The sequence below is a fragment of the Plectropomus leopardus genome, chromosome 6 (assembly GCF_026936395.1).
Source record: "Plectropomus leopardus strain MGB_pleo_1.0 chromosome 6, ASM2693639v1, whole genome shotgun sequence".
Classification (NCBI taxonomy): Eukaryota; Metazoa; Chordata; class Actinopteri; order Perciformes; family Serranidae; genus Plectropomus; species Plectropomus leopardus.
In genome coordinates, this window is record NC_142181.1 from 26,638,473 (window position 1) to 26,659,117 (window position 20,645).

General features: G+C 40.3%; 1 protein-coding gene across 3 annotated transcripts in view; it reads left to right on the top strand.

Annotated features, from left to right (window-relative positions):
* robo1 (roundabout, axon guidance receptor, homolog 1 (Drosophila)) overlaps positions 1–20,645 on the top strand; it is a 349,403-nt gene that overhangs the window by 90,096 nt on the left and 238,662 nt on the right. For 2 of the 3 annotated variants that reach the window (XM_088079109.1, XM_088079110.1), the window contains exon 3: positions 18,160–18,252. The exons of the other annotated variant lie outside the window; for it this stretch is intronic. In XM_088079109.1, the coding sequence (XP_087935235.1) occupies positions 18,160–18,252 (93 nt within the window). The remainder of the gene's footprint in view (positions 1–18,159; positions 18,253–20,645) is intronic. 3 annotated transcript variants of the gene reach the window in all.

Below are 20,645 nucleotides of genomic sequence, written 5' to 3' on the forward strand. Positions count from 1 at the left end.
GTGAAAAAACAGGTGGACACTGTGATCAGACATGGTCTATAAATATGGGGCTTTGACAGGCGTGGGCCGGAGAGAAAGCGCAGGGATCCGGGATTCTGAGGATATGTAGGATCAAGGGTCATTAAGTGCCGAGGCAGGTCTTCAGAGGTTAAAAATCAAATGGTGCCACTCCTCCCACTCCTTGATGTTTTATGTCTCCTTTTTCACACTACTTTCACTTCAGCATTTTTACAGCCAAATGTTTGCACATGCAAACGCTCTGCTTTCCACATCTGGATGGGAGACATATAAAATGACAAATAAAATGAGAAGATTAAAAATACATGCTTTTACTTTTTTTGTATTACGGTTTAGTCTGACACCATTCACTTAGTAGACCTCCCATTCTGGGCATTTCTGTCTGCTTTCATGCTGAGAAAATGTATCACATTTGCAATTACATTTGCATAACAGCATGCGACCACATTCATAAACAATTACAAACATGGAGAGTGGATGATATTAAGTGGCTGCGATTTTATTTATTCATCCAGATTGGCTGTTACTCAAACAATGTGGCATGACAGACCAAACTAAAGTTAGAAGTAACAATCTACATAATGACAATTATGAACAATGCTAATGGCATTGTGTTTTAATAGTCTTTTTTTAGAGTGTTGCTTTAAATATTGAGCTCGAAGTTGAAAGAAGTTTGGTGGTAGCCGATGTTTGGTTTGCACAGTGCCTTAGGCTGTAAATTGTAAAATGAATCAATGTATCCACCTCCAATGGTTCATAGATATCAAATTAGTGACCCACAAATAACGTTACATATTATAAAGTTACCTATCTAATAAAGCGTTAAGTCAAATATAGGTTAGGTTTAGGAAAAGAAACACAGACGGGCATCTTCAGGTTTAGGCAATTAAAGTTACAGGTTAGGGTTAGGATTAGCGACAGTGTACCTGAAAATAATTCAAAGTTCACTTTTAGGAATAAAGTCTTGTGTTAGTTTGACCCATCCGAACATGCAGCCTTAGTTGGGCTTTTGCTCTGTATGCTACTGACTTCTTTACTCTTACTCTTACCCTTACTCTGTCTATGCATCGGTCACATAATTGCAATGTTCCTGATTATGTGGGATGTACTTAAATTATTGGCTTGTGAGTATAAGGGTATGTACAAAATTGTGCATTACTTTTCGTAGGTATACATTTGAACAGTACATGAGAACAGACTGTTTTATATATATATATATATATATATATATATATATATATATTTACAAAAGACTTGAACTAAACTATAAACTTTTTGTTCATGAGGTAGCTACCAAGCTATGATATGCTGTTTCTAGTGGCACCAAATTGAAGCAGATGCAGCCTAGTTTGATAAGTAGCTGTTCCTATATTAAAGCAACAGAAACAAAGGCATCATTAGCATCCAATCTCTTTAGATTGGGGTTGGTCTTGGTGTGAAACAGATGGCAGAGTTAGCAGATAGGAAGCCGGTGAAGAATTGTGTTTATCTCTGTACAAGTAAATCATACTGGTAGGTCTGGGTTTCTGCGCTCTGGGTGGTGTAGGTGTATCTGGACAGGAGGATGTGAACTTTTTGGGTATGTTAGGTCTACCTGGGGAAGCCTCTCATTGTTAAGTAATGAGAAAACTGCTAATACCATATGCATCAGAGGAGAAATGTGGTTTTCTAAATCCTACCCAGGACAAGTGTAGAGAACTGTACTAAAATTTGTGGGTGAAAAAAACTAATATTTTAGTCAAATGACAACATAAATCATATGTTTGCCCTTTTGGTGGTGCAAAAAGTAATCATCAGGTCTCTTTATTCTTCCTGCCATTGTTTAAAAGGAATACTTGAGACACACTTCTGCATACACATTAAGATATTCATGTTTGACAGATTGAGTTCAATTTAAACTACAGTTTGTCGGCTCTTTCATTACCATTTTCGCTGATGAGACAGCCACCCTTTTGGTTTCCTGAAATATATACTGCGGGGCACTCAGATTTAAACGCATGCATACAGGGCAGCCAGTCTGTCTGGCTGACAACAGCAACGTCTACCATCCAGCCACAGCAAAGACAGGGCAAGCTGTTTACCATCCCAGACAAAAATCTGCCGGGGCCTCTGTTTTCCCTCTGCTTCACTGATGAAGTGGTAATTACAGGAGAGGCCTCACACCTCCAGAGAGCACAACATCCTCACGCTCGAGGCACTGTGTTGTTGCTGTCATTTTGGTCACGCCATTGACTAGAGGCATCATGGCTGAGAGTTACGCAAGAGGAGGTTTATGAGCAGAGATGGCCATCGCTGCTGCTCGAATAGGAGCTGGGAAATTCCTGCAGTGTGACTGTTGCACTTGGACCAACTTGATGTGATCACAGATGGAATTTCTATACAATTTTAATAGAAGACCTCATTTATCTCTCAAGAAAACTTTAGAGTAGCAACTGCAACTTTCATTTATTTTTTTATACCTTTTTTTGATAACCTTGGACTTTTATAACCCTTAGAAAGAGCACTGAATGAACAAAAACATATTTTCTCCCACAGAATTGTTTTGGACAACAGCTTAATAACTTCCAACTCTGCCTGTTCACATGGCTTCTGTAGTGGCACATCCACATCTGTGTAAGCACAATCCAGCTGTGTCAGTGGCTGGTCTTCCATGGTGGGAACCAAGAAGGTCTTTCGCATCAGCATCCCTCTGTTGCTGACACAGCATTTGCACACATCATTTCCTCACAACAATCCCTAGATCTGTCTCTGAGCATCAGCACAGTCATGATGGCAATACATTCCTCACTAAACCCTGGTTAACCATGAGCTTGTGCTTTGCATCTGCACGGAGATATTCAAGCCATCTGTTTCCACAACATAGACCAGAAAGAAGATTTTTCTTTTGGTTTGAAGTCGACGTCAATTGGCGTCACTGAATGGTGTGCAGAATCCAAGGCTGGGTATAGATTACATTCGTAATGTTAAACTGAGCTTCATTCTCACCATATGTGGCAGAAAACAATACTTCAAGGTATCATATCTTCAACAGGTCCATGGGAAAGTCTTGGTTTTGCCTCTGTTTTAAAGGGACAGTTCGCTGCCAAAACAAATATACATATTTTTCCTCTTATCTGTTGTACTATTTAACAATATAGATTATCATGATCATGGCCCGGTTTCTAAAGATAATCCAAAGATTTTATTTTGAACAGTTTCACATAGAAATTGTCCCATAAAGCAATTTTTGGGCATCAAAGCTTCAGTAAGAAATATGCGCGAATAATTGAAGCTTGGGCAGGATGGGTTGGTGTTAATGAGACACTAGGACATAAGTCCAAATTGTCAAATGGGCTAATAAGCTTATAGGTGAATCACAACTCAACATATACTCTTTACTCTTCACAGCTGCAGCGTAAAGCCAGCTCTGTCATTCAGGGGTGTTCTCATCCCTTACATAGCAAATTAAAGCATCTACCAGAAATACTTTTGTACCTGCAGCGACTGCAATACTGAACACAGATAGTACAAGATGATGCTCTTGGCACTTAAAGCTTTGAAGTGAGTGGGTGTGTCTATTAGAGTCATGTAGAAGCATTTTATCATGACATTCACAGGAGCTCTTACACTTTGATACTGTTTTGATACTAGACGATACTTGTTTTCATGTATTTCATTTTAATGTCCTTTAAATTTGTATTGTTGTAATGTCTTGTTTTATAGCCATTATTTACCCTTGGGTACTAATGAAGACACTTTGAACCTTGAAGTCACATTTAGAAACATTTGTTTTCAGTCGATGCATTTAAAATTTTATGACAAATAGCTACTTTGTATGCATTCAGGTTGCAGTAACATTAGCCTTGAAGCTAGAAAAAGAATACTTTGCAAGACGACTGAGCTATTATTCACAGTTTTCAAGTGATTTGCCAAGCTTGTTGTCGATTTGTGATATGCTGGTTTCAGTTGGCATTTCTTAAATTTGGCATTTGGGGGTCCGAATACTGATTTGGACATCAGTTACCAATGCAGCGATCAATGCTTCAAAACATTCGGGTCAGTTCTTATAGGAACTTAATTTTCCTATCACACATTTTTACCAACCATATCACTGTGCAGGAGGAAGCGAACATTTAATTTCCCTTTCCCATTTTTAAAGTGGCCCTAAATAACTGGTAAAAGCTGATGGTATTCCCTTACTGTGACAACGCTCAACTCTATTGTGCAAGACTTTTACGAGTGCCATGTGAATAGGAGGAACAATCAGGAATCACTCACAAGTTATGAGTCAGTGAGAGGCTAGCGGTGGCAGCGGCACTAATCAGCACTAATGAAGACTGGCAGTGGAGCCTGACACCATAAAACCCAAAATGAACCCCTCTTATTAATTTGCTAATTGGAAATCTGGAATGAGACAAGGTCAGTGTAATTATACCAAACAGTTTCTTTTGTGTCTTCTCTTTGAAAAGACTGTGGGTAAAAAACGACTCATGATTATGTAAAGTGGCATACATTTGATCATTTGGCCACTGCATTTGTTTTATTTCACATTTTGACTTACATTAATTTTGCACTCTCTTCTATAATGCTGGAAACAGACGTATTCAGTACTGAGAGTACAGCTCTGCTGCAGGATAAAAGTGAAACAGCACAGGCATACTCCCACACCACATGAAGGCACTATTGGACATATTACCACCAGATGTCTGACACCACAGCATTCGTTTCCCCCTCTGTAACCCTCTTGAATGCATGAATGTAACAAAAATGTTGTTGGTGTCTTGAATGATTTACAGTGCTGTGGATTTAAGGCAATAAAGCATGAAGAGTTGCATTAGACTTCGTATTGTGTGCAGCCAGTTACATTCTCAGCTTTCAAGGACAGAACGACTAGTTTCTTTGGAATAAAAATGCACTTGATTTTTTTTTTTATGTGTCCAAGTTTAACACAGACAGATGGTAATCTAATACCCTTCACTGTAGCACATGAGTCCATAACCGAGCTGCAATCCAGAGAGTCACCTGCCGCTAATAAATTTGCCTGATTTTGTGCGGTGAAGGGGTGAGAGAGAGGAGGGCAGTATGAGGCCTTGACAGGAGGTGTGGAGAGTTGCACTTTGTCTTTTGTTGCATTTCTTGCCTTTTCGGGATTTACGATCTGCTTCTCACAGCCTCTGGCCCTCGGGTGCCTCCGCATTCCCATGTGTCATGTGACACCACTGCTTTGTAGCAAGCAAAAATCATTATTCCGGAGACGACCATTGTGGGATTTATTTGACATAGTTCTTTAGAAATTGTTATTTTTATGTTTATCTTTGGTTTATTTGAGAATTTATTTCTATGTTTCTGCACTGACTGATTGGAAAGTATATATCGAAGGGAAGTAGTAACACAATAAGGATGAAAAGTGGTGCCAATGTGCTTTGCAACCTGATCTTACTCTCAATTTGTTAAATACAGACACTTTGCCTTGGCCTTGGTCTGGTCCTCTGTATTAGATACCGACATACCAAAGCACCCTTTCACTGTGACATGAGACGCATTGGGCAACAGCATTTTTTGATGCTTTGAGCAACTGCCAAAGTATAAAGAGCTAGTAAGAGTGAGAAAGTTGTCAGGTGGATTGGATTGGAGGTGTATGGGTTCAACAAACTTCAGACTTTCACCTGGGAGACCACTGTTGGTGTACTGTGTGAAACCAAAGGTCAGTAGTATGATGTGTAGGGCCAACACGTTCTCATATTGTATTGTTGCTTTGTCAGTTGACTTTCGCTCCTACATATTACGCTCTAGGTATCTTCCTGAATCTGATGATGGTGATGCAGACTCTAAAACCAATGCCAAAATGTCAACAAAAGCACATAGTTAGGCTAGGCAACAAAGACATGGGTGATTAGGTTTAGGAAAAAACATCATAGTATGGCTCTACATTTATACGAGAAGTTAAGACCGGGCTCCCGGGTGAAAGTCTGGGGTTTGTTGAACCTTTCGGCTTTTTCTATTATTTTGTTACTGGCAGTATTTGAACTGCAACAGTCTCCATCCAGCCAGGTTATCCACTGATGCTGCCTGTCCGCTAATCATACTGCCGACTGACGGTGTATCATAACACCGTGAAAGATGGCTTTCTGGGTTGGTGTCAGGTGCCAAAATCACAGACAAATTGACAGTATTTGACGAATTGGGAGTAAGAATGTTTTGTGCTTTGAAATAATTTGACAGTGGTTAGCATGACAGTGGGTTAACCAAGATAACAAATGAAACTTTATGTCATTCCATGCAAGGCCACTCTTGATGTAATCTCCATATGAATTAAAGGCAGAGATGCCACAGCTGGTATCCACCCATTTCCATATACACACACGCCAGTGACTCATTCTGCAGTCTATATGCAGAATGCACATATTCTGTGCCAGCACTCAAAGTCTGCAGACCACTTTATCTTACACTGATGATTCTCATAATGAAAAAAATAAGTACTATAGATGGTTATTAAATATGTTGAAAGATATATATTCTTAAGAATTAATTGTGTAAATCACTTGGACAGGATTTGTACTGAAATAAGTCACGGCAACTGTGTAATGAAATATTATGAATTGTTTTATAACCTGTAATTATGTCGTCACCTGAACGCCCCCTGGCAAGATGTCAAGTGGAAACAAGCTTTGATTTAATGAGGTGACAGTTGGAAGGATGTTGTTTTAGAGGTATAATTGAGGTCATATTGTCAGCAGCCATATATGAGATTGTGCAGTAAAAGTCAGTTTCTTTCCTTTGAGGGGTGGGTGGATTGATATCTTTTTCTTAAATCCTCTGGACATTTTATAAAAAGTACTTGACTGTTTTGCAAGTGTTCCTCTGAATTCCATGGAGAAAATGTATGGTTTAACCTGTCAGAAAAAGCACACTGTGAGTTCTCACATTGTAAATCTTGATCCAGCATTCATCCAGAAGAATTTGGACTCACCACTCGCCTTAGGTGATACAGGCTACATTTCCTTCATCCTAAGCCTTTTTTCACTCGACAACCTTATGAATTTCTGTATATTTTAACACATCGTTTGTCTTTCTTTTAGCACAACACAACTATCCTGCCAATGCCAAAGGCGTTCTTTTAACAACAGATGAGACCTCAAATGGGTCTAATCTCAGCTGGCTCACCAACAAATTCTCTGACATTCCTTTCCAGTGACTGGGTGGATGTTTGAAACACTGAACTCTATGTTTCCTGGTCTAAAAATGATATCACAAATTGTGCATGACTGTTTGACACACTTGAGAAGTGTATGAGTATCCCTATCCAGTGTCACAAAGACCAAAATCAAAGCCATGCCATAGTCATAGAATAGATAACAGAAGACGAATGATGCTTGTCATGTTAGCCTGCAGATTTAAACCGTCTTTATGGTCCCCTTGTGGTCTCACCAACTATTTTGCACATCTATGGACATGAAGCAAAGAACACAGAGATCCTGGCACGGCCTCTGCTACCTAAGCTGCTAGTATTGATCTTGCTGTCTACTGAGATTGTTAGCTTTTTCTTCAGGAGTGCTGAGAAACTGGCTGCACGCCTGCAATGTTCTCACCACACATCTTCTCAGGGCCTCATTTCCATCTCCTCTAATCAGAGCTCAACATATTGAGAGCATAAGTTGGTTTATCTGCACTCTCTCATTGGACTGTGAATAGTTAGTGTGTGCTCCAGTAAATTAGCATACACATGTTTCTCCCTGACAAGCACCAATCCGTGGTGGAATGATAGTGTGTGTTTACACAGAGGGAGAGGGAGGCTGGGAAAGGGTGATAGCGGCTGCTGTTTGTTCAATTTGCTTGACTTCTGATCAGATGGTGACTGAGCTGTGACCCAGGCAATCACAGAGAAAAATGAACAGAATCATTACCTTGAAGTCATTAGTAAAATGCCATGTGCAAAGTACCTTTTTTGCGTGTTTTCAAACAACAACCAGAGAAGGACTATGAAGCAATAATCTATTAGTTTTTATAATTAGAGCACTTTTTTCAGGCTCCTCCATTAGAAAGTGACTGCAAGTGGGATTCCTTCATAGTCATATCTGTATATGAACGTGACAAGAGACTTTTAGTAATTTGTTTGTCTCTATATTTTGTGCTCTTTGGATGTCAGTATCTATGGTCTACCACGCTGATCCAGTCTGAAATATCTCAAGAACTATCATTAGGTGGCCATGAAATGTTATGCATACATGTATGATCCCGAGATGATAAATCCTAATGGAATTTTCATCTAGCACCACCATAAAGTAGACATTTCCACTTCAATGTGAAATAACTATTGCATGTATTAACATGACATTGGGGAAACACATTCATGTTCTTCTCATTATGACTTCTTTTTTAAAATACTTTGGTTATCCCTGTGACTTTTCATCCAGCTCAATCATCAGGTCGAAATTCTATTATGTCCAGTTCTTTATGTCTCTAATTCTAATTCTTTGGTTTACGATTCAGTGTGAGAGAATATGCTCCCCTTAAATATGGTCACAGAGGGTGTGTTTACAAGCAGAATTTGTGGGAGAGGACCAGCTCCATATGTAGATATAAACGGCTCATTCTAACAAAACAAAAACGCAATCATTCTTTTTTTCAGATGGTTATAAATACTGCATACTAGACATGCAGATAGATTCCCCTAAATTCTACACATCCAACCTTTAACATCATAAAAGCTAATCTGTCGTAGATGTGCTAAATAAAGAAACGCTCCTGTCGGTTGTATTAAGAGGTATACACATACCACTTATGTGATTGTATGAGTTGGAAGACTTCTTGAAAGATGTGCATACTCTTCAACAGCACCTCTGTTGTCTTTTTTTTTTAAGGTAGAGGTCAGGAAAAAGCCACAGTATGAAGCAATAATTGCTTCTCAGCTGAGCTATTCAGCAAACATTGCTAAACCAAGGTGCATTTAGTGTTTGCTCATTTGTTTTGACCATAACACAGCTTGAGAGAATAAAGAGATTAAAAGGTGTGCCTGGTGTTAGCTGAAAGCCGGGTGTCATCACATCAGAGACCGTGAAGGTTATACATCACTGGTGGATATTTTCCTCTCTCTAGATCTCTAATTAAAAACCTGCAGAATTCCCCTTGGCTCACCTTAATGGCACAAACAGCCTCGAGGTATTCACTACAAGGGCACAGATGAACCAGGGATGATAAGCAACTATCAAGTCTTTACATCTTTGTTCAACAAAATTAGCATAGTTTTACTCCAACCTAACCAGGACAGTTATATTATAAATCTGTTTTGAAGTCATGAGTCAAGTGGTTATGGTGACATTTTTTGGTTGAAAAAAGTTACCGCTACTTTGGAATACATCTCATTTAAGTTTTTTTTTTAAAAAAAAAAAGCTTGAGTGAAATTTTCCTTTCGCCTTGAAAGTCAGACTTTGTCAATGGAGCAGCTCCAGCAAATGTTGCTGGGAGGGAAGACAGATTAGAGGCTTGGGTTTTTTGGTCTCTAGGTTTGGGAAAGAATTGTTCACATTAACATATTGATGGAATTTTTGAAGATTATACAAAAAACATATGTGAATTCAGTTTCAGGGCTCTTTCCTTTCCCTTTGAATTTGTGTGTGTGTGTGTGTGTGTTTGTGTGTGTGTGTGTGTGTGTTTGTGAGTGTGTGTTTTTGTTTAGAACACATGTGCCTGATTAAGCGAATCGGAAAGCAGGGAAAGGTAGCATCATTGTAGTTTGTCATTAATGTGCCACATCCTTGAAATGAGGTCCGCATGATTTGCTCCAGTGCCCTCTAAACTCGTTTGCCATAAGCCTCCAGTTTATTTTTTCTCTTTTCTTTTCCTTCCCCCTGTCTCTTGTCCTCTTTGAAATTGGGGTAGTGGAAAAAGGATAGGGTTTTTTTCTTTTTTAGGGCAAGGGAAGACACCCCTTTATGCTAACATTTATAGCCCTGAGGCTACCCATTCATTATCGGGTGTCCCGATTCTTGTTGAGAGGGGTAGGGCGAAGTGTTAGGGCTACATGACCTTCCAAACTGAGGTTTTCAGAGGCACACCGAGTGTTTTGAGAAATCATTGGGGTGATGGCTGCTTTTTAAGATTATTTTTTTGGGCTTTTATTGCCTTTAATGGACAGGACAGTTTGAGCATGAAAGGGGGAGAGAAAGAGGGGTCGACATGCAGCAAAGGGTCGAGGTTGGAATTGAACCTGCGGCCGCTGCAACAAGGATACAACCTCTGTATATGGGGCGCCGCTCTATCCACTGATCCACGGGATGCCCCTGGACATTTTTAATCTGGGGGTCTATGGGGGTTAACCGGCTCTTGGAGTCAGCCTCAAGTGGCCATTCACAGAACTGCTGTTTTTGTGACTTGTGTTGTGGCTTTACTTTTCAGCCCCAGAGGTTGCTGCTTAGTCCAGACCAGCAGGGTAGGAGCACAGGTTGCTAACGTTAGCCTACAGCATGCTGCTAGTGGTCTGGTAATGAAGCAGCATTCTTTTTAATTTGATGACTTGTTTTGCCACTTTAAAATTGTGCCATAGTTTTCCTCCACATTTTGACATACAGAAACTCCTTCTGGTGGTATGAATCCTGCAGTGCGGTCTTATCTTTTCAAGAGGTAGGTTAAAAATAAGAAATGGATTGGGCCAAAGTATCAGAAAACAAGTATTAACCATCATTACTCAGTCAGATCGCCCCCACATGCAAAAGAATCTTGCGGTATTTGAGGTACAATGCACCAAGAAGCAGGTTTTATAGTGAGAAAGCATAAAAGGCCACTATTCTGGAGGCTGTGGTGGTATGGATACTGACAAGCTGCTTCTGAGTCATGACCATGAGCTGCAGACGCCAGATCCGACTGATACATAACAGGCATTCAGAAGCAGTTCACCTTGGCTACAGCACTTTAAATCCTCTTTAAAGCACTCTTTTTTTTCTCACCAAAGAGATGTCTCTCTCCTTTCCATCCTCAGTCCTTCAATCTATCTCTCTCTGGGCACAGAAAGTATTTCAGTGTCATGAAGATGGACATCTGGGGCTTTTGGCAGCTTGGAGGATGCTGGTTCAGCTACTCGGGGATGTCAGAGCAAGTTCAGGCTCCTCGCAGCCTTTGAACTTCTTCGACATCAGCGTTGTTAAACAAAGCTGAAAAGCAAAGTTTCAAGGAGGCATGATAAAAGGCATCACGTGATGCAAAGGTGTGAGAATGAGATATCCACGGAAAGTGTTTCAGAAAAGCCCTTCGTTTGATTTAACGTGTTCACCGGGGATGAAATTGACCTGACAGCAGCTGTGACCGTTACAATGTGAGTTGCTAACTCACTGTGTGTCTGCCCGGCACTGAGCAATCCCACAGAGGTTCAGTCAAGTGACCATGCAATATTTATCACCCTTTAAGCCAATCAGTGCTATTTATCCTGGAACTGCCTCTCTGTTTTTCCTTTGTGGGTGGTTGCTGATGCCCTCCAAGCAAATCTATCAGTCAGTCAGTTGGCACATTTTTCTTCCCTGACATTTGCACTTTTATTTAAGCGCAATCAGCCACTCATGCGTTCAGAGATGAGTCACAATCAAACCTTGAGGACTGATGTGCATGTATTTAATGTTGGTTTTGTAACCAACGAGACCGTGTTTGGGAAGAGATGCAATACACACGGCTGCAGTGTTACTGTCAACAGCCAAATCCTGAGTGCATCCAGTCACTCACTCACAACCTGGCAAGTCTAATCAAAATAGCGATCTGTTTGTCGTTGCACTGATGTTCCCTCCAGCTGGAGCAATGAGCTATGAAACTGCTACTGTTAAGGACATCAGAGGGGTTTGTGGAAAATATCTGCAGAAACAGTTGATGTTAACATTCACTAAAATTTGCTTTTCACTGCAGTTCACCCATGGGAGCTAATACAGTCCTAATTATTGCAGTTTGTCACTGTCACTTCCATTGCTAGAATCTTAAATAGCTGTTGAAAACATAATAGCAGTGTGTAAAGCTAAACTGGGGCTGGGATATAATCAAGTCTCTCCCTTGCTCTTTCTTCCACTCTTAGTAAAACACACAACCTTTTGAAAAACACATAAAACGTGTCCATAATTTTCCAGTAAGTAAGCATTACTCATTCGGCATACTAGTCTTACATTTAAGTGGTCAATAAATTGTATATTAATCCTTATCAGATCAAGTTATAGGCAACAAGACATAAAAAATACTTTCTTTATTACATGGGTCAAAGCAGGGCCTAAAATATATTGAGTAATGATACAAAGCATGGTATATACTTTTTCCTTCTTAAGTGATGTATGAAGTGTATAATGTGGTACACAACTCTGGCATAGTAATTATACTCTGTGCATGGAGTAAAAGGTATCATCAATTAGCTATTAATATACTGGTTGTGAAGGCAGTATTTCATGCGTGATGGAAGTTAAGAACCAGGCATTCTGCAGAGCTCAAGCCAAATGTGTGCATGTGTGTGTGCATGTGCATGCACATGTGCGTGTGTAATTTGCTCTGCTTAACAGCTGTAGCAAAAATTGGTTGTTAATACTGCATATCCCTTTCCAGAGTAGTTTGATATTTTTGGGATGCTCAATCACTTTCTTGGCTAGAGTTTGTTGAGAAGATTTATACCTCTCTGTTGTGACAGTGCTATTGATCTTTTCTTTTAACTCTAACCAAAAAACACACAAGTGTATTTTTGATATTGTCAAACTATTCCTTAGGGATGATTCAATTTGAATCATCAGTCGGACACCCCAGAGTTGACTGAGATTCTCGTTTTTTTTGTTTGTTTGTTTTAATAGAACAAAATAAAATAAAGTTTGTCTTCGGCTTCACATACACTACACAAACTTCACCTCATAGAAATTCATGACATTCAAACACCTAAAAACTTCCTCTGCCATGGGTTAGAATACATTGTTAGCATGCATTAGCTCAGAGAGTTCGCTTGTTACTATATTATGTGAGCAATACATGAAAGTCCTGCCAAACCCTGTTCAAACAATCAAACTTTATATGGTAAAAAAGGACAAATAGTCTATTAATACTGAACAGCCAAATCAACTGACTGATCATTCTGAGTCAACAATTTGCTTGGACACCATTTATAGATGTACGGTTATGGTGTGTATAATGTCTTTCTGCAACTGGCTTTTCTCATCATAACAACAACAACTAGTGAGTTGATGTATGCTTTTGAAAGCAACGCTAGATTTGGTATTTCAGTTGTTATTTGATTTTTTGCAGACAGATACACCATCTCCTTGTTCACAAAGCATGTTATTCATCTCCAGACTTGAATCTCAGGGGCTTTGCGGTTAAATATGGCTGTTATAGTTATTTTTATAGAGTTATAGGCAAAAATGCTGCTCATACTTTAACTCTGTCCTTTTCTTTCTCTCTGCAGCAGTGTGCGCTCACTGCGTATGTATGTATTATCTCAAGGCCTGATTAAAACTCCATTAGTCATGCAGAAAACAAAGGAAGTGTAATCAAAATGGAAATGAGTGTAATGGTGCTGTGGAAACAGATGAAGCGGATAGACTAGCTTCTGCTAAAAGAGTCTTCTTTTTTTTGGAAGACTTTTTTGTACTGTTTGCCTTCTTTTGTCTGTCTTCAGTAATAATGAAAGCTTTTGAATTCAGGTCAAAAATGATGAAGATATTCTTAAAATAGTGTTACGGTTTATACATTAAGGGGCAGTGTATATAAATGAACTTGCAGAAAGATGTCCACAAATAAGCAGTTGGCACAGTTGGCTTTCTTGCTAATCATATTCTTGCTCTGTTATCAGGCAAGAAAGTAAACAGATGTTAGGGTAGAACATTTTCCAAGAAACCAATTTAATCATTGAAATTGCTGGAGGTCATGTTGCAGAAATATGCCGCCTCTCTGATCAGGCTGTGTGAAGGAACTTGTCCTACAGCAAACAATCAGTCAGTCCTGTTAACAAGCCCCAGAGTCAGACTCCCCACACTCATCATTTTAAGACCATCCATCACTTTATACAGGCTGCCAGGGCCGGAGCCTTGCTGCCAATACATGACAAGATGACAATGAGACAACAGCTATAGCTTCTCCAGCTTCTTCTCTTACATCTATTAGGAGCTTTCAGCATTTGTCAAACTAAATAACCCCGACTACAGAAGCAATAAGTTAGACATCAGGTTTATTGTCATGTCAGGTTGCACAGAGGGATGTACTGATTGGGTCCACACCGCCACAGTGTTGCAAACAACCACTCAAGTCAGATCTAGTTAGAGTAGACCTCATAATTCATGACTACAGAATAGAAACAGGGCCAAACGCCTGCGTGGCACCCTGTGGATTGATCCATGAAAAAAGGCCTGTGACCCAGTAAAGTGGACCTGCTCTCATGTTTGAGGATGGCGCGGGGCCAGTACTGGGGCCGCTTTGGGGCCCAGGAGGAATGACTGAAGGGGGGCAGGCCTGCCTTTGTATCTTTCGGTAAGCAGTCAGTTATGTGCACATGTGCCCCAATAATTAGCCAACATGGGAGCTGGGTGGAGTGTTGAGACTAAAAGGGGGTAGCGAGACAACATTGGGGTCCTGACTTTGTTATGCTCCGAGGGCAGCTGGGTGCGCCACCTGTTAATGAGCTCTGAAGTGGTCTCTAATTGGACGTCTGACTGTGGACCACACAGGGAATCAGACAGATGAAGGGTCCACATGAAGATATACAGTAAAGAGCTGATACAATGTGAAAAGCTTGAGGGCAATGCTGAGAGAAACACTGTCAAAAATTGTATTATAATGTTAATTAAGTAAAACTTGAATTGATCACTCAACTCAACAGACTTATATTTGGGACAGGCTTTTAATTCCTTTCAGACAAAACTGTGTCTCATCAAAGATGGGACATACAATCAAACTGTTTATTTAAACCCTTTTTTTTTTGCATCTATCTTGTTTAGTATGCTAGTATTACTGTTGTCTTTGGTGCTCATGGTTTCAATAAAATAGACCTAATAACTGAATCGTAGAGGATCTTATCAAGCTAAAAGTGTGTGTAGAATGTCCATATTGACAAAAGTTTAAATATCTACATTTATATGCCTAAGCAGCTGACTAACATCTCCAGTGGGTAGCCAACAACCATGTTTTATCCATCCAAAGAACTTCTATAAAAATGAACTGCATGGCAACCAGACCAGACTTCATATTGAGACAGGCATTTCTTTGTTTAAGTTTGTAGCCACACCCGGCTAGTAAAAGGGGCTGGGTGTTTAATTGGGACTAGGCTTATATTTGAAGTTTTACAATATTTATATTGGTTAAATTGCATTGTCTTATTTAATGAGGACTCATTTGTCAATCATTTCTAAATTCCTTATTTATAGGCTTGGTATTTATTTAATTTCAGTGAAACTATTATGTTAAATCAATAAGGGTGTCAGACTGTTGTTTGAACATTTGAAGACACCAGACACTTTTTGTATTTGATTTGATTGTGAAACAATTAACATAGCTACTGTCACGTCACCCATTGGTTAGGTGACAATTCCCATTTTGAAACCTCAATTTTGGCACTTTGGCCATCGCCATCTTGTGTATTTGGAGACAGAAGTGACTATATTTGGATGAGAGGTTACAACTGTAAAGGAGCGAGGGGTGGATCTGACTTGAGAATTCAAGGACGCTACCTGCAGACAGTTCTAAGTGCTATATCTCAAGCAAGTGCAATTGCCTATGTTATAGCACTTTGAATTACCATGAACTGGAGCAATAACATTCCTCACCAACATATTATGTCACTCAAAGCATTCCCTCCCTTAATCATGCATAGCTTTAAGCTTAAATAAAATGCAAATTGATGACTTAGATGAAATTTCTCCCCATGTGCAGTTGTCATGAATGCCGAAATAAGCTAGAGCCCCAAACAGTTGTGTGTTGCAAACATTTTTATTTCTGTTTTAAAGTGGGATATTTTATTTTGGGGGTCTATAGGGAGTGACTCGCTCATGGAGCCAGGCTCAAATGACTATTTTAGGAACTAGAATTTTTAGGTCTTCCGTGTTAGCTTTATCTTTCATTCCATGAGATTGCCACTTGGTTTATACTACAAACTGTCTAAAATCATAAATGTAGCTACTGCATCATAACCCATTGGTTTTGTATGCTCCCATTTTTAAGTCTCAAGTTTGGCATTTTGGTAGATTCCAGCTTGTTTGTTTTTTTTGGCCTAAAATGACCATATTTAGATCAGAGGTTGGAGCTGTGGAGGAGTGAGGAGTGGATCTGATGTGCTTGTCCCTCAAAGCAGCAACACATTATGCATATAAGCCTTAATAAAATGTAAACTGATGTTTTATATTAAATTTCACCCTCTATACAGTGGTCATGAATGTTGAAATTAACTATAGAGACCAAAACCTTCTTTTGTACCAGGCTTTAAACATGTTTATTTCTTGAGAATTTTAACATGGGGCTTAATGGGAATTGGCTCTGTTTAGAAGTCAGCCTTAAGTGGCCCTTTGAGGAACTGCAGTTTTGGACGCTGCCGTCTTGGTGTCATTTTACAGCCTCAAAGGTTGCTGCTTGGTTTGTACATGGTTGTTAGGAGTTGTATGTGTTCTTGTTGCCAGAGAAAATATAAAAGACTCCTTGTTTTCGACTAGCTTTGCATTCTGACATTTGTTCCAAACTATTTTGTTGCATTTGTATTTAATTGATCTGTTTTGAACAGCACTACACATATCTAACTGGTGTCAGGCTGTAAGTCTCAGACAGTGTATCAGACTGGCTTGATGTCTGTGTTTGTTGATGTCAAGCATGTCCTCATCTCATGTGTAATGTGTATCATTGTACTTCATTCATGTGCATGACTGTAAATAATACGTGGTTATTTTGTGTGACTCAGAGGCTCTGCTCTCCTGTAGTGTTGTCACTCAGTTGCTGCTGTTGGGATGAACAGACAGGCAGAGAAGTGCTAGATAATAGGTTTGGCCCAGTGTGAGGTCCTTTAACTGTCACATTAATTTGCAACACTACAGGAGCAGCGGGCAGGGGGGACATGATCACTGCATTTTGAGTGTCTTTTTTTTGTGTTTTCTATCATTGATAAGTCCAAAACTGTTGTAAAGTGGGATTTGGGGTCATCGCTGTGTTTTAAAAGTCTGCGTAGATTTTTGCTGTTAATACTCTAACTGTGGGAGGGGCAGATGAAGTGACGGGTCACCCTCCTCTTCACACTCGGGTGATCTAAAGCACTCTCCGGTGAACGAATCTGTCTGCCCGTCTGCTGTTTATCAGAAGTAATGCCAGATCTCATTGAGGAAACAGATACTTCCGACAGACTGCCACTCAGTTAGCTAAAGGGGTTGGATGCTCTTTGATTATGATTCCTTTTACTTCCCCACCCCAAATTAACCCCCTGTCAGCAGGCCACAAAGGGAATGGGCATGGCTGAGTCTGATTTATTTCACACAGAGCCATCATAAGGGCACAGTTGGCCTGCCGTGTCCCCCATAAGCCATATACGCCCTGGCCCTCTTGGCCTCTCCTTTTCTCGCCTCCCCCAACTGTCCCGCCCTCACACCTCCTGTCGCACACACTCAACCTGTCACTCCAGAGAAGACACAGGCACAAAGACGGGCCTGAATCAAAAGCAGCTGATTAGTAATTAATGGTGCATCAGTTTATTTGCATCAGGACCGCGTGCATGTGTGTGTGTGTGCATGCAGAGTGGCCCTGTCAATCATGCAGAGTGTGCCCTGGCCCTCCCTTCTCTGTCCTGCCCATGTGCTCCCTTAGGGGTGCAGCCACTTATGGCTATTGATAGGGTAGAGGACTCTGTTTTACACCCACACATTTACACTCAATCCCAACAGGACAACACAGCAACCTCCTGCTGAGCGCAGAGGCTGCATCAACACATCATTCTGATGGATCTAGACCCAACGACTGATTGACACACTTGGATTACACACAACTGTTTGTGTCTGATTGTGGGTGTTTAGTTGTTTACTGCCATGTCTGGATTCTTCAGCCAGAGTTTACAAGGACGGAGCACGGCACTTCTTTGTGTGTTCGCTCTCTGCTTGTGTCAAGGATGCAGAGGGCTGGAGGTTTGGACCATGGGTGGGGAAAGTGGGCAGAATGCGTCTGGGTACTCAGTCCCTGTGGTGTTATTGTTGACAGAGACGGAAGTCGCTCAGGATGGGGCCAGCGAAGGGGCAGCAACACCGGCTCCCACCACCGAACACGAGGATGACAACTCTTTGGGCTACACAGGTACTGCTGCTGCTCTCTCATGATCCTCAGTGTCCTTGCATACATTCATCACCACTGGGAAATATCAAGTTGATCCTGGGTGAAGAAATGACTTTGGGTTATTTAGTACAAATTCGTTCTGAAACAGGACACAGTCAGACTTTTTTTTTCCACAAATAATCAAGCAAAGCATGTGTTATCTATCACACCAGGTATACAAACCTGCTAAATGTAAGCCCTTTATTGAGAATGGTAATCAAAGGGATTACAAAATGCACTTGAGGAGCAAACTGTTTACATTTTCCCATCAGAAATCCCCCCCACAGTCGAGAAGTCTTTAGACTGAATAAATAAGCTTCAGTGTCAGACAACAGTTTCTTTGTATTTCACTGGCAAATTCAAACTAGGGATACGCCGATTATGTAATTATGGGCCGAAACTGATGTTTAACAGATTGACCAAGAACAATGTTGTTGTTTTTTTTGTTGTCTCTGTTTTATTTGTTTTTGTTTTTATTTATCCCCCCCTTTTGTACCAGGTAAACATAAAAATAACAGAATTGTTTCAAAGTCATTAACCATTTGAAACTTGAGCAATTCTTTTGTTTTTGTTTACAAAAACATAGGGGGAAAGGCAACAAGCAACTTCACGACATAGCCCAAAAAATGCTGAGAAAAAAAAGCAAAAAATACAAGAAAATTACTTAAAATAAGCACAAAAAAAACAAAATGAAAAGACAGATCTGTCATCATTTTCAAATTTTGCAACATTTTGTTATCCAGTGAAATACTGTGCTTCATTTTTCTTCTTGATGCCGTTTAGTCTTATAAAAACAACGTTTTCACTGTGGTCACAATCACTTATATTTCCCTATATTTTCCACCATCCCTAGATCTGGACTGAGAAGTTTTTAGTTTGCAGTGAAGTTTGCTGTTTCATGTTCATAAGTGCAAATTACACTTTTTGTCAGAGTTTATTATATGTCTGTTCAGAACATGGTGGTTTCTGCTGGTTAATGCCATCTTTGTTTTAGTTTATAGTTTATACCATTAGCTCGTTGGAAGCTTTGGTTTGGTCAGCTGTATTTGCTGTCTCAAAGTGTTGCTCGGCAATGTGGTGAAATTGATGTGTACTGATGCTGCTGCCTCCTCCCTGATTTGGTTTGAGAATATGATTTCTTCTAGAGCGATTATTAAGAAATGGCAGAGAAATCCTCTTATTGATGAGAAAGGTGTGCTGCCATGCAAACTTGAGCATGTTTTAAATGTCCTGTGGACCAATCAGATTGCTTGGTCGGAACTGCTTGCTGTAAAATGCTGCTTTGAGTTTCTCAGTTTTGAGTGTTGAAAGAGGAGAATTGTGGAAAAATAAAGGAACACACTGCCCCTCCAGAAGCATCAGTTAGAGCAGTCGGTATCTCCTCAGAGCTCTGTGGGGGGATGAAGAGCCGGAAATGGAGCCCTCACCTGTGGGACTGACCTCACACACACACGAGCACACACAAAGGATTCATGTCTGGACAAAATTAGTGATGACGCACGTGTTTTGGTTGGAGTTTTTTTGGGCCCTTTCCCTAGAGTGAGGGTAAAAAGTATTCTCAGTGTGTTGTCCCAGCAATGAGACCTACCTCAGGTGATTTACTGGACCTCACACAGCTTCAGGAAATGTTGCACAGAAAGAAATGAAGTCCAAATTATCTGCCAAAACTGTTACAGTATGAGTTTCATCACTATGTGTGGTAGCTTGGCAGCTCTAGACTTTATTTTGCTTAAAATTCAGACAATACCCGACAAAACCATACAATTATCATCAGTATCAAGCTGCGCTTTTTGTCAGCGAAGCCAAGACATTTCAAAAGTTTGAGCCCAAACAGCTATTAGTGCAGGAATCTTTCAATTTAGACTCTGAGTTAGCCGTATCGTCAAGGATCCCAGTTTTCAGCAGACTTGGCTTTGAAAGAGGCTTTTAAGAGGGAAATCATGTTATATCTGCCTCGTTGCATTTGAGTTCATCTTTAGAATGATAAATCTGTCCGGTGGACAGTGCCAAGAGTTCATCTTTAATCTGGCCATTTAATCCCATCTGTGCATGAAAATGAAGGAAATCGATCTGGCCCAGTCAGTGAATTGGAAATGAGACTAACGTGCCCTAATACCTCAGTCTACCGCTGATAGAACAAAGTGGGCGGCTGCCAAAGACTGCATTTTCAGAGAGCGTGACTCTTTGGACCGAAGGTGAGGATAATCTTGACAGCTGCCAGTTTTAGCTCAGGTGAAAATGGAGCATTCAAGCATTATAGCAGAGAGTCTTTGAGGTGCCTGGTTGTGTTTAATTGTGTCTCTGTCATGCAATCTCAGTGACCCTGGTGTAGTGAGAGGTTCATCCATTTTTGAGTAAGTCTCATAGTTTATTTG